At 47.2% G+C, this 15,153-nt stretch overlaps 1 protein-coding gene across 2 annotated transcripts in view; it reads right to left on the bottom strand.

Annotated features, from left to right (window-relative positions):
- PKHD1 (PKHD1 ciliary IPT domain containing fibrocystin/polyductin) overlaps positions 1-15,153 on the bottom strand; it is a 454,238-nt gene that overhangs the window by 119,328 nt on the left and 319,757 nt on the right. For both annotated transcript variants that reach the window (XM_077315063.1, XM_077315054.1), the window contains exons 55-58: positions 11,643-11,795; positions 7,078-7,959; positions 3,989-4,157; positions 2,490-2,650 (exon numbers count right to left, since the gene is read on the bottom strand). In XM_077315063.1, coding sequence (XP_077171178.1) covers positions 2,490-2,650; positions 3,989-4,157; positions 7,078-7,959; positions 11,643-11,795 — 1,365 coding nt within the window. The remainder of the gene's footprint in view (positions 1-2,489; positions 2,651-3,988; positions 4,158-7,077; positions 7,960-11,642; positions 11,796-15,153) is intronic.

Raw genomic sequence — 15,153 nt, 5'->3', positions numbered from 1 at the left:
CTTATAGACTCTGCAGAACTGACTGCAGAGGGCCTTGATCTCCTTCATCAGAACATTCCGTCAGGCTGGAGCCAAAGCCAAAAAGGTCCTGGCCCTGGTCAAGGTCAGTCTCACCTCTTTTGTGCCGGACAGCCTAAGCATATTTTGGCCAGCTGACCACAATGCTCTTGGGGGGCAGTAAGCCTGGATGCCGAGGGGGAAGTTAGCAAATTAAATTAATAATAATAATCTTGTGTTCCCTTTGCTCAGTCTTCGCAGACCCAGAACCATGCAGGCTTGCCAAGTAGGGAAGCTTCTTCCCTCCCCACCTTTTTGCCCAGGGCCTCCTCTCCTATTCCCTGACAGCTTCCTGCCGAGACTCCTCTTAGCCAGGCCCTCAGTGACCGATGCAATAACTGGACCTTTCCCTTGTAGTTGGCCCTGCTAAATTGCCCTCCAGGGAGCCGGGTGAATCCCTTTCCATGACTAGGGTTACCAACATATCTCCTAGAATTACAATTGGTCTCCAGGAAAGAGGTCACAGTTTCCCTGGAGGAAATGGCTATTTTGGAAGGCACATTATGTCATTGTATCCCATTGAGGTCCCTTCCTGCCATGAACCCTGTCTTCCCCAGCTCCCTCCATCTCTACAAATGTCTTGATTTCCCAACCCACAGATGGCAAATGTCATCTGTAGATACTTTCCAGTCTTGACCCAGCTGTTGATGCTTGGCCACGCCTGTGCTACAGCCTGGCCTAGTTTTCTCCCATGCCCCACACATCTTCACACACCCTCTCAAAAACCTTGATGGGCACCAAGAAATATGTCAGTGGGCAGTGTGGCACCCCTGAGTACCACATTAAGGTCCCACGACTTAGAAGGGAGGCCCTGCAGAAAATCCTAGTGCAGCACTGGCTGTGGGGATGCTACCTTGACATTTGTTAACCTTCTGCGTTTCAGGCGATCTTTAAAAGTGCCATGAAATCTCAAAGCCCTGTTGTCAGCACTGGGCATTAAACATACAACAGAGTTAACCTGAAAGGGCGGCCTGGCACAGAAGCAGCCTGCCGGGGCACCAGCACTGCTTTTGGCTTCATAATCAGGTCAGGAAATGGGGGGGGGGGGAGAGAAAAGGAGCCTCTCTTTGCCAAGACAGTGAATTAATCAGCCCGCTAAGCAGCCAGAGAGAAAGATCCTTAGAGAAATGCCTTCTACCGGGTGAGACATTAGGCATTTTGTTTAAAGATTAGACATTTTGTTTAAAGATTAAACTTCTCTTTGTGCTTAATCGGTTTCTAGGGCAGGATAGAAAACGGGATTAATTACAGTCCCTCGCATCGCACTCCCGTACTGCCGGAGTCGTAAACGATGCTACTTCCCTGCAAAATGGCCGCCATTCAGGAGCAGCAGGCTCGGGAGGTGCTAATTGTAATTAAAGCGTGTGGCTGGGAATCGCAGAGCAGAGTCTTAATCGGGAAGAGAACCAGAGCCCTCCCTGCATGCACTTCCACAACACACGGCTGTATAACAAAATGGCTCTTTGGAAACAGGCCGTTTGTTTTCAATGGCTTGAGCTGCCTTTGATGCCAAGTGCTCGGGGGGGGGGGGGGCTCACCTTCTCCTCTCCAGGGGATTTGAGAGATGCCTCATTTGGTTAACTGTTTAGAAAGCTTGGCTCGTGAAGAGATCTCAGGGTACTTGCAACAAGCAAATAAAATTATCCTGCTGGACTAAGTGTGGATCATCTTGCCTGCAATGAGTTTAGGTGGGTGGCAACCTTCTCCGCTATGTCACCAAAGCCGTGCAACTCTATCCCTTTCTGTTGCCAACAACTGCCAGCAAGTGAAGCCTCTTTCATTTGACATTCCCTCAACATAGGGATGCCAGTTCCCAGGTGGGACCTAGGAATCCCCTAGAAAATGGGGTTTCACTTACCTCTAACCGTTATTCATTGATGTTTTGTGTACAGACACACATAGGGACTGTGCAAGCACAGGCCAGCCATGGAAAGCTTTTCTAGCTTAAATCCTACAGGGGACGCTACCACCCCGACACTGTGCTTCCTTTTCTGGGTTCCCACCAAAATGCACACGTGATATAGGCGGAGTGCCCCCTTACCCCTCAGTTCTGAACTGCTGCTGTGAAGAAAAGTCATTGATACCTAGGTGTTTTTTCATCCTACTATGGCCTCTAGATGCAGGATCAAGATCCCCTACACTAACGAGCACGACCAGTGTCTTCTGTGCCTGGGTAAGGCACACACCACAATATACATCAGGAATAATACATGCAGGAGGCGAGAGAGTGCCACAGATGAACTGAACCTCTTCTTCTGATTACTTGTCATTCATCCCAAACACAGCAAAGACACATCCAGAAATATCCATGTTCAAATGGTTATCAAAGCAAGTTTGCCCAGCAAAACCGACAATCCAGCAGACTATATTAAAGTGTCTTAACACCCCCCCCCCCCTCTGGAATTATTGTAAGATTGTTTCATGCAGCTTACCAGCATCCAAACATGGCTGCTTCCACTCAGATTCTGACCTTGGGAAGACGGATGCGGGCGGGTCCAATCCAAGGGTGCTGCCATCCAAATCTTTGAAAAGGGCTTTTCTTGAACCCTCACACACCCCATCAATGCACCAGTCAGCGCTTGACTCATTTTCTCTGTCACAAAAAGGAAGAAATGCCAGAGTCAGAAGAAACCACCCAGAATTCAATTCAGGGGGGTTTTATATTATTGGCAGGCAAAAAATCAAACAGTGGGGTGATGGCAGTGATGGTGAAAGCTATGGGTTTGGTTCAAATGTTACATGAAACCATGGTTTAATTAATGATGGTTAACGTGACAAGCTGCTCCATCAACTATGAGTAGTTACAGCACATGAATATAGCAGGATTTGAAATCACAGTTTGATGATGGTTTATGAGCCCCAGTTTCTTTTAACTCTGGGGCGTTCCATCTCGTTCCCAGCACCTACATTGATGCAGTCAAGCCACTTAGATCTCAAGGGATGCAGGGAAAGATCAAAGGACATGAAACCAAAATTTAGCAATGCAAACTAAAATAGGACCATCAAAGAGGCAAATCTTGGTTTGCAAAGTAATAGTCAAAATTTATTTATTTAGATTTTTATACTGCCCTTCCACACAGCTCTGTAAATAAATAAACAAACAAACAAATAAACAAACAAACAAACAAATAAAGGCATCATGTTCTTCTTCAGCCAAGCCTATCATTCAATGACCCCGAGTAGAGATGGACAGTGCAGTTCAGATAAGCTGAAAAGTTCCCAAATCATTACTGATCTGTGTACCTTTCAGATATATCTGAGTTTAATCACCCATCCCTGTTTTTAAATCAGCTAAATCAGCAATTGCCAAATTGCAATTCTGTGATTCGGCCACAATTTGGCCAGTTTAAACTTCTCCCCTCCTCAGGGATTGAAGAGAATCTCTGATACCCGAGAAGTCACGGGGAAAGGTGCACCAAACAGTTGATCTGTCATGATCTGTTTGGGGGGGCCCTTTAAATGCCTCTGCCCAACCTTCTCAGGCAGATAGATGCCCTCCAAAGCCTGAGAAGATGGGAGGGGGAGGGGGAATCAGCATGTAATTCTGGAGCCTTTAAAGGCCTCCCTAAGCAGAACGGGCCAGTCACGCCAAAAAGGCTGGCACCCCTGTCTCGCTGCTGATGCTCGCCGCAGCCACGCTGATGACCTGCCACAGCCGCGCTCGATACCGCGCAATACTGGATGGTACGCAGAATGTGGTGGGCGGGCATCGGGAGGCCACTGTGGGCAGCTCTGTCTATCCCAACTGAAGGGCACCCGGCGTATAGGACGACCCCCCCCCACTTGGGGGCATGTTTTTCAGGGGGGGGGAAGTAGTCTTATACGCCAGCAAATACTGTAATTCAAAAAACTTTTTTTGAGGGAGGCTGTCCTATATTTAGAGTAGTCCTCCTTTTGGGTAAATATGGTACTTCAAAATAAAACCTTTTACCCAGTTTGCAGTGGGTAAAAGTGAAACATGTTCTGTTCATCAACATGGAGCATTCTTGTCCTCTCTGCTGTGACCACATGCATGACGCCTCTGTTTTCAGGACTGGCCATGATGCAGATGTCTCTGTCATCACTATAACAAGTCTTCTGGAAGCCAGCAAAGGTGACACCTAATGATGATAAAGAACAAAGAAGGACAAATGGTACTGTCAAGATATACCATGTAGGAACGGGTTTAGCCCACTGCATTCTCTGACGGAGCCAACTTACACGATGACACATCAGGTTAGGGGTATGCAACCAGACAGCTCCTTTCTCCCTGCCCCCCTCTTGCATTCAGTCAGATGTACAACTGACTGGAAGTCCAGCTGCCCACTTGACACGCGTCAAATGTTTTGGGCAGCTGCAACTGTAAAACAATGCCAGGCTAGCTAAATTAGTATGCTCCAGATGTTGGCCGCACACAAATGGGATGTTCAATGGAAAACAAAAGGCAAAGGGATGGTGATGAAATCTAGGTCAATAGATGCTCAGAAATAACTATTATTCAAGTTGCCAGGGGGTCGGGTGGCATATCCAGCTGTGAATGCCCCATTCTCGCCACCCAGTCAGACACTCAAACTAGGATTACCAGTCCTTGGTTGGGAAATACCTGGAGATATTTTTTGAGGGGGGTGGAGCCTAAAGAGGGATGGGTTGGGGAGGGAAGGGAAGGGATCTCAGCATGGTACAATGCCACAGTTGTCAAAACAGGAGATTTCCAGGTCCCACCTAGAGACTGTCAAGCCTAAAACACACACACACACAAACACATACACAGCTGCCTTCTGCTGAATTGGACTGTTGGTCTTAAAGATGCTGTTGGACTCATTTCTTGGTCTTACTTACTTAGACTGGTAGTGGTTCTCCAGGGTCTCAGGTAGAGATCTCCCCCATCATCTACTGCCATGTCCTTTACCTGGGGATGCAGGGGAGTGAACCTGGGACTACCTGCAGGCAAGACAGATCTTCTCCCACAGAACCACAACTGATGGCATTCTACTGCATAAGGTCCACCCACTCAGGAAGAGCATCCATGACCACATACTACGATCAAAGTATGATTCATGAGTGTTTCCAAAATGTTTCATGGAATAAATTTTTTAGAAGACACTTACTGAGTTATGTACATTACTGATGCTAAATGTAAATGATGCCTCTATGTTATAGAATCATGTGTAAGGATGCTTTTATTCCCCAATATAATCCTTATTATTTGACAATTCCTAAATTTAAATTAGCATACATGTCATGGCATTGTAATGCTTTAAACTAAGCAGCAATCATGGGAGGATACACAAATATTCCTCCAGAAAACTGCATGTAATCTACTGGATTACTTGCAGCCAGATTATAAATGGGCGTGTGCAATTCAAATGATAGTCCAAAAAGCACCCGCATCAGTTGATTCAGACACATTTTAGACTAATCCAGTACATATTGACCTTCCCCTGTAGTGAAACTGCCCAAATCACCAAACCGTGATGCAGCCATGATTCGGACATATGGAAATTAAGTAATTTAAATGTTAAAGGGACCCAAATTTTCCTTTTCCATCTATCCCATGGCCCGGAGGGGGGGGAGGGTTGGAGACAGAGGCACCAAATTTTCCACGTAGCCTTTCTTCAAAAGAACTGCCAAGTTTCAAAAAAGTTTGGACCTGGGGATTCAATTCTACAGGCACCCAAAAAGGGTGCCCCCCTCCAATTTCCATTGTTTCCAATGGCAAGAAAAGAAAATTCTGGTTTTGCCTCACCGTCAAAAACAATGGATGTTGGATGGGGGCACCCTCTTTGACGACCTTTAGAATTGGATTCCCTTGTCCAATATTCTTGAGAATTTTGGGTTCTTTTGAGGATCTGGTGCCTCTACCTCAACTCCCCCCCCCCCCCAATCATGGAATAGTTGGAAAGGGGAAATTTCTATTGAATTAACTGGTTCTATTGACTTTAAGAATGCCAAACTGCTTCATATTTTGCTGAATCGATTCAGCTGAATTCAAGCCAGGGAAGGACCAAATCTGAAATGAATCAATTTTTTTTTTTGCACATGCCTAATTGTAAGCACTCAGAAGAAGACTCCATTTTTTTCAGTAGAGTTTACTTCCAAGTAAAGTAATACAACTTCAATATGTCTATCACGCAGGGTCTTTATGTTAATTCAAAAATTTGCAACATTTCTTTGTTTTTATTTAGACAACATAATTTTTATAAAACAATTTATTTTGATCCCAATTGGAACTCCACAGCAAGATCTGAGAATAGTGACCTGTAAAAAATGGTGTTTGTATATTGTACATTGTACATCAAATGTTTTTTTTAAGAGCGTTACCCAAATGCTTCATATATCACATGCTGTTACCACATAAAACTGGGGTCCCCAAGCCTGTGGGCAACTTTGGAATTCTGACACAGAGCAGTTGGCACAATCACAAAGTGGTGACCACAGAAGGCGGAACGAATGACAAAATGGTTATTAGAAAAACTGAAACAAATCACAAAATGTCTGCAAGCGGTGGAGTGAATCACAAAATGACTGCCACAAGAGGTGGAGTGAATCACAAAATGGTTGCTACAAGGGGTGGAGCAAATCACAAAACATCAGGAATCAAGGTTATATACAATTGTACCTCTTCAACAGGAGATCTGTTTTACAAGATGTCTTTTATTCTGTGCAGCCAATCACAAGCCCTGCTGGGCAAAAGCACCACCTAGTCCTGCCCACTTTCTAAAAGCACGGAGGGCAACCAGAAGAGTGTCAATGGGTCTCATGGCACCCATGGGCACCATGTTGTTGACCCCTGAACTAGGCTCTAGCCCACAAAATCTTATGCTAGTATTTATTTAGTTAAATCTGTGAGTCCTTCAGGTGTCATGAGTCTGCTTGTTTTTACTACAGCAAACTGAGATATCTTTGGAAAGTGCAACTAATTTTGTCCATTTCTGGGGGAGCTGAGGATCATTCAAGAGTTAAAACAAGAAGTTATCTCTTTTTTTCTTTTTCTTTTTCTTTTGTAAAGCTAGTTTCAGATAGATCATACAGAATTCTCACCTTGCAATTTCATGATTCCCAGCACTGCTGAATGATTCTGTATTTTATGCCAGGGATGTTCAGGCCAGCAACGGGGCTCTGACGTAAAAGAAGGCCACAGAATCCCGACACGACCCTTCCAAGGACTACGCGGAGCTCTATCCCGCATTGTCGGCTGAGCTGAAAGGGGGTGGATCCGGTCCTTGATACAATCAAAAGACGAGCTGGTGGCCAAAAGTACTGAGTTTCTAAGTTCAACGTGCTGCTTTTTGAGGTGACAACGCAGCTCAGTGGATGAGCAGAACAAAACCGGGAGGAGGCCGACATTGTTGTCTACCAGAATCAGATTCTCTACCACTACGTTTCCTTCAAGGTGGAATATGACCCCGTAGTCATAGTTCTTGTAGGACAGGAAGCCTGTGATTCTGGTGCAGTCAGGAAAGCTGTCTCTTCTGTCCAAATGGACCCCATGAAGGCTCGAATGGGCCACATTACCACTGCAAGGCTCTCCTGCTGAGAAGCATCCCTGCCCTCTGATATGAAAGGCGATCCGTTCAGATCCTGCCACGACATTATCATGTAAATGGGCATTATCGACTGCAGTAGTTTTGATGCCCGCCACCCAGGATGATGCTCCCTCGGGCTGTTTGCTAAGGACAACCAGATTCCTGAGGAGAGAATGGCCTTGGCCTTCCAAATATATGCCGTGACCAGCTGTGCTGAATACCACATTGTCCCGTAGCGACAGCCCACTGCTTGCCACTGCTTGAATGCCGACCCCGCAGCTTTGGTGGATGCTGGAGGAGATGATGAAGGATTCAGAAGATGTGCTGGTGATGTCGACTGCAGGGAACTGCGAAGATCCAAAGCTTATAATCTCGACATTGGACAGCTGCAGCATGCCTGAAATGGAGAAAGGAAAAGAAAAACCTCTAGGAAAGCAGCGTATCTTTCAGAATCCACAACTCCATGAGCTGGCCGGCTGGTGGACCTATTGGCAGCAACAGTGTAGCGATATCACTTTGGGCACGCATGGGAAGTGATGTCCTCACGTTGGATGCTCTGGCATATGGGCAAAAATGCTGACCAATTATTAGCGTGGCCAGCATCCAGGTGGTAGTTGGAGATCTCCGGGGATCACAACTGATATCCAGGTGACAAAGATCAGTTCACTTGGAGAAAGCAGCCATTTTGGAAGGCAGACTTTATGGCATTTGACCCCACTGAAGTTCCTGCCCTCCCCAAACTCAGCTCCCTCAGGCTCCACCCCTAAAACCTCCAAATATTTCCTAATAGGGAGCAAATACTGTTAGGTGATGTCCTAGATGTTTGGCGTACAGTTTGCCCACAATAGACAGGAGACTGATTGGATGGAAATTGCCTGGCTGAGCAACAGTACCTTCTCTATGAATAAGGATGATTATTGAGGTTAGCCAGGAATCCGGCATTATTCCAAACTGATCAATGACAGTAAACAGATTAGCTAGCAGGAGGGTCAACAGTTGCCGTGTTCTTTTAATGTTTCCACAGAAAGGCCGTCGGGGCCAGGCGCATCACCCAAGATTAACTCTTCGATTACTTCCTGATTCAAGGGGGTCGAGTTAGGGATATTCAATGGGATTACAAATTACGGAGCATCCAGAATTGCCTGTGATGTGCTGACATCACCAAAGGGGGTAGGAGGAATTCTGGATCAGACAAATCAGCATTCCCTTGTGGTTATTTAGAAGGCTGGTGGGGATAGTCATGTACTGAACACGAGACAATTTTGCTCAACACAATAGGCCCTTTCTCTGTCCAGGGTATCAGGAAACACTCTGAGGGTCAAACTACACAAAACATTTGACCAGCATGAACTGCAAATGCAGCCCCACAGTGAGACAAATAACACTCCCTCTAGCTTTTAACACAGGAAAACAGTGGGAGGGGGGGTAGGAGAGAGAAGCTCCTCTCCCCAGATTCATGGTCCCAATCTGAATCAGTTTAAAGCATTTTTTCCTGGTGCCCGGCCACGCAATTCTCAATGGGAAGGTCCTTCTAAAAAAGGAGGCCCCACCAATGAAAATGCCCTCCCTCTATCTATCACCCCCTTGCTTCTGTAGGTGGGGGCACAGACAGCCCAGCTTGGGAGACAGACTTTAACTGGCAGGCTAGACAGGAGGAGGTGGAAATTAAATAAATATAAGGTAAAGGTAAAGGTATCCCCTGTGCAAGCACTGGGTCATGTCTGACCCTTGGGGTGATGCCCTCTAGCGTTTTCATGGCAGACTCAATACGGGGTGGTTTGCCAGGGCCTTCCCCAGTCATTACCATTTACTCCCCAGCAGCAAGCTGGGTACTCATTTTACCGACCTCGGAAGGATGGAAGGCTGAGTCAACCTTGAGCCGGCTGCTGGGATCGAACTCCCAGCCTCATGGTCAGAGCTTCAGATAGCATGTCAGCTGCCTTACCACTCTGTGCCACCAGAAGCTCTAAAACTAATGTAAGGTAAAGGTATCCCCTGTGCAAGCACCGGGTCATGTCTGACCCTTGGGGTGACGCCCTCTAGTGTTTTCATGGCAGACTCAATACCGGGTGGTTTGCCAGTACTTTCCCCAGTCATTACCGTTTACCCCCCAGCAAGCTGGGTACTCATTTTGCCGACCTCGGAAGGATGGAAGGCTGAGTCGACCTTGAGCCGGCTGCTGGGATCGAACTCCCAGCCTCATGGTCAGAGCTTCAGATAGCATGTCAGCTGCCTTACCACTCTGCGCCACAAGAGGTTCATTAAACAAATATATATCTATATTAATAATAGAGAATTCCCATGACATAATAATCTAGAGATCCCAAGTCTAAGGACCCATTCAAATTAGGGGGGTGGAGAGCCAGCGTGACTGCCATACTAGTACAGGGAAGGCCCAGGTTAAAATTCCCACTTATGCCATGGAAGCTCACTGTGAGTTCTGACATGCCGCTGCCAGCCAGTCATAGGGAGGGGAGCTCAGAGCAAAGCTCTGACGACCTCAACCCAAGAAGGAACTCCACAGGCTCACAGCAGGGAAAGAGGGCGGGAAGGTGTGTCAACGAACAATGGTTACAGGTAAGTGCAACCCCATTTTCATTATCCATCTTGTGCTGCAGCCCCACACTGGGACCTTCACAAGCTCTCCCCGAAGAGGAGGGGTGAGCCTTTAGCTGAAAATGGACTGCAGAACCGATCTTCTGAAACTGGCATTGTCTCTATCATGAAGAGTCAACGCATAGTTTTGATTCATGTGTCCTCTCATGACCAAGTTGCTGCACAACAGATCTCAGGAAGTGGAACCCAATGAAGAAAAGCCACAGGTGAGCCCATGGCCCCAGGGGGCAGGCCAATCCAGCTGCTTCGAACGCAGTGCACATCGCAGAAACCACCCAGCGAGCTGAAGCAGACTCCCCTTTAGTGCGTCCTCCAATAACAAATGAGTACAGCTTTTGACTTCCCATGTGCTATCTAAACAGCATTGTAAAACCCTCTTCACATCCAGAGACTGAAGAGAGTATTCCAAATTCGAAGTTGCCATTAGGGTAAAAAACCAGAAGAAATACCTACTGAGCTAAGTGGAAATGGGAGACTATTTTAGGGAGAAAACCTCTGGGAAGGTGCAGCACAACTTTCCCTAGGAAAAATGGTATATCCGGAGAGTGGGGGTGGCAGTGGTGTGGCGGCGACCCAAAGGAGGTTGCGGGATGAAGAATGCAAACGTTGCGATCTCCAGTGCCTGAAGTGGAGGGGTGGTGCTGGAGCCTGCGTGAGCTTGTACGCAGCCGCTGGCAGGCCCGTCACCACTGGCGGCACCCCTCCTCTCCACACCGTGGCACTGGCTGCTCTAGGCATCGGAGACTGCTGAAGCAGGTGAACCGCGCCAGAGTGCACAAGCCTAAATTGCAAAGGGGGTTGCAGTGGCGGCCTCAGCGACCCCTCCAAGAGGTCGTGACCCCGAGGTTGAGAACCACTGCATTAGGAGGTTCAGAAATCCCTTTGAGGATACTGTTGACCCCGGAAGAACTGGGTCGCATAACCTTGCTGACATTGCTGGAACCGCCCCTGGTATTGTTCCGTTGGTAAAGACGGAAATGAGATCAGCGTTCTGGCAGCTTGTCTACTCTTCTTGAGGGTGCCCAGGAACTCCTCTCTAGGCGGTGCAAGCAGTGAGAGCCCTGGTTTCTGCCAGGAGCGGCACCTGAAAGTCACTGTGGAGGCTGCAGCACACGGCTGGGTCTTTCGTACCCGGCTTTTTACTACCCAAACAAGTCTCAAAGTGGTTTTACAATCGCCTTCCCTTCCTCTCCCTCACCCTGTGAGGGAGGTGGGGCTGAGAGAGCCCTGAGAGACCTGAAACTGGCCCAAGGTCACCCAGCTGGATGCATGTGGTGGAGGAGTTGGGAATCAATCTCGGTTTTCCAGATTAGAGGCTGTTGCTGTTAACAATTCCACCAAGCTTGCTCTCAAAATAAGTAGAAGGAAGGAAGCTGCTTTGGGTTCCAAACTGGAGAGAAAGGTGAGGTAGAAATTCATTAAATAACTAAATAAACTTTGGAATCATCACTGGTGTTTGAATACCTGTATACTCCGTCCCACTGGCATTTCTGAAGCTGCCCACTAAGAGCCTGCCAGTGCAATGGCTGTCAGTCTTGATTTGTATATTCCTGGTTAGGAGCCCAAATTCTGCAGCCAGAGGAATTGGTTGCCCATCTTCTAATCTGTGGGAATGTCCTGTGTGTGTCAAAAACAGAACACGATAAACATCATAGCAAATGCTCAACACTTTCAAGTAGGGGTCCCCAACCTTTCTAAGCCTGCGGGTACCTTTGGAATTTTGACAAAGGGGGGGGGGGTGAGTTGTTGGGGGCTCTGGCCAGATGCTCCAACAAGCAAGATCCAGGTTTCCTTACAGGGAGATCTTAATAAAGCATCAGACTTACCGATGATGCCAGGATTCAATATGTCAGGCCTTGCACATACCCAGTGAAGCTAGCCAGAAACTGAGATGAGATACATAGCTAAAACTGAACATCTTATACCTTAATTGCTAGCTATAAGTCAAGAATAACATCAAAGCTACATTCTAGTCCAGCTTTTTTTCAACCTTTTGACCATGAAGGAGCTCCTGAAATAATGTTTCAGTCTTTGAGGAGCCCCGGAAGATATGTTCGCTGACCATGCCCCTTTCTTGCTTCTGGAAGTGGCATTACTCCCTGCACCCTCCTTCTTCTCCCTCTCCCTGCCTTTACCACAACTATGGTGGCTCTGACTCATGTACATGCACTGTGTTAGAGATGGGCACAAGCCAACCCATGGGTGTCTGCGAAGCCACAAAATGGGGTAGTTCGTGGGGTGTGAACCAGGGTCATATGGCCACACGCCCGACGACTATGCACAACCATATACAGGTCTTACACTTCTGTGCGTGTTTCTGGAATTTTGGGTTAATTGAGTTTCTTTCCTTGGCACATGTGAAATGAGTGAAAATTTCTCTTCCAGCATAGATGGGGCGTGGGAGGGATGTCTATTGGTTTCTGTGGCTACTTCAATGATTACCAGTTCATCTTGATTGGCATCCTTGTAAGCCAACAGTAATGTTTCAATGGGAAAGCCTTGGCATATGTACTCCCTGAGACCACATGAGAGCTCATTGCGTTCTTTTGCTCTCAGTGGAAGTGGGTGAAAGAGAGGGAGACACGCGTAGCTGTTTGGAGGGAGAGAATTTTGGAGTATAGGTGGAGGGTTTAGAGCAGGGGTAGTCAAACTGCGGCCCTCCAGATGTCCATGGACTACAATTCCCATGAGCCCCTGCCAGCGTTTGCTGACAGGGGCTCATGGGAATTGTAGTCCATGGACATCTGGAGGGCCACAGTTTGACTACCCCTGGGTTAGAGAGAAAGAGCAACTTCAGCATTACCTGTGGGTCTTCAGCTGCTCATTTCTGGCTGGCATTCAACACCACGATCCCAAAATTCTTGGATGCTTTAGGATGCTTTGGGCTGATCCTGCGTTGAGCAGGGGGTTGGACTAGATGGCCTTTATGGCCCCTTCCAACTCTATGATTCTATGATTCTATGATTACCTGTCAATCAGAGCCTCGCTGAGTGCAGACAGATTTCTTTTATTTTTTGTCTTTGAAGGGATATGTATTGTTCTTTCTGGAAGCAGGGGGGATTTCCTGGAAACATTTTCTGGGTTAATTCTCCTGATTTTCTTTCTAGAATTGGGGTGTTCTACTGATTTCTACTTTAATTTTCTACAAAGTGGTTTTGGGAGGGTGTGGGTAAAAGCCAGGGCCAGATGATTTCAAATAGATCCTCATGGATTCATATTATTTTTACATTGAAATGAAATAAAACCATCTTCATTCTGTAGACCATGTCTTAGACTATAGCCAGCACCACAAAAACCATGCATCCACAGCATTCTGGTGCAATAGTGGGGCAAAAACATGGTTAAAATACACAGATCCTTATGGTTCCTCATGATTTCTGCACTGGACCACACCAAACTCACCATAAAATCTATCAATAGCAAAAGTATGCGCCACAAAAATCACAGATCCATGCTTTCGTGGCAATGTCAGGTTGGATCCTCACAGATTTTCAGAGTTTTTGCATCCAGTTAGCACAACCCAAACAAACTCCTTCACAATCACTTATCTGGACAATTTCCCCACATAAACTCAGCCCCTTTCCTATACATTCCCAACTGAAACAGGGAAGGCAGAAATTATGAAGGCTTAAAGAAGCCAAGAGGTCTTTCTAACTCTCCCGGGTTCCCCATGGATCATTGGACAAAAATTCTTTTATATCACCCACTGCTTGGGAAAGGAACACGTTGTCAGTGTATACTAACAAAATGTCAGTTAAACATATCAGGGCTTCTGAGGAACCAACAGCTAATATTAGGAAGTCTCTAAAAAACAGACTGCTCCCATCTAGAAGGTAAAGAAAACCACCACCAGACACCTCCCCCCCCAAAAAAAACCCAGGCCCAACAACCATCCAAAACACGACTTGCCAAAAACCCACCAAAAAGGCCAGCCCCACCCAAGTGGACAACTCCCAGTCAGATCACTTGGTCAGGGAGGAAAGCATGCATCTGCCCAGCCATGGCCAGAGCCCCAGATCACTCAACAAGGGAGAAAACTATCCCATCTGCCCAGCTGTGACCAGAGACTGTTCCCGAACAAACGCAGCCAGGGCCTCTCCACCAACAGCCCATCCACAATTAGAGACCCGTCCTTCCCTTTAAGGTCTCCGCTCACCACTAACTGCTCAGCCACGGCCAGGGACCCGCCCATCAATTATCGACCCAAGCAGAGACTGCTCACAATCTCCAGAACAAGACCAGCAGCTCAGGGACCCCGATGCATCCACCGCCTGGTTCATAGGCTTTGCTGGGCCTCCAGAAGGGACAGCCTGAGCAGACCAGCCATCCTGGCCAAGAGGAGAAACATCCTGGCCATTCAGTGGACTCTCCTAGCACTGGGAGCTGGGTGCTCATGGATGGTTGGGGGGGGGGGAGAAGGGGATTGTCTGCTGGAGCTGCCCAAAGAGAGGGAGGAGGGGGGGGTGAACAATTTGCCCGGAGCAGGCCTGCAGACCCTGAGGGCAACATCGACAAACAGAGGAGCCCTGGAAGAGAGGAGAGGAAGGGAGACTTCCACTCGCTGGACTGCATGCTGGGGCAGGCTGACAGAGCCACAGACCAGGCCAAACCCATTGACAGTGCCACAAACAAGGCGGGAAGAACTCCCACATGTGGGTAACCCCCATCCAACCGCAAAAACTCCCCTAGCAATCTGGATCCTATCCAACTCTCTCCAAAGCATCAATTTAAAGATCTTAAACTAAAAGCCAGCAAGCTAAGTAAACACAATGCAGAACACCCAAACCAACTACAAATATCAATTATTAATCAATTAACTAACTAATCTCCAAATGTATTCTAATTAATTGGCTACATTTAATCAACTGTTTTAATCAAATAATTAACTCCAATCAATTAATTGTTCTAACTAACAATCAGCCCCTCAAACAATCCAGCTGCCACAATTCCCCATGTGTATTATCCAATCCCCGAA

This window comes from Paroedura picta, chromosome 1 (genome assembly GCF_049243985.1).
Source record: "Paroedura picta isolate Pp20150507F chromosome 1, Ppicta_v3.0, whole genome shotgun sequence".
Taxonomy (NCBI): Eukaryota; Metazoa; Chordata; class Lepidosauria; order Squamata; family Gekkonidae; genus Paroedura; species Paroedura picta.
The sequence above is the reverse complement of the archived record's forward strand: the minus strand, read 5'-3'. Positions and strand labels throughout refer to the sequence as shown.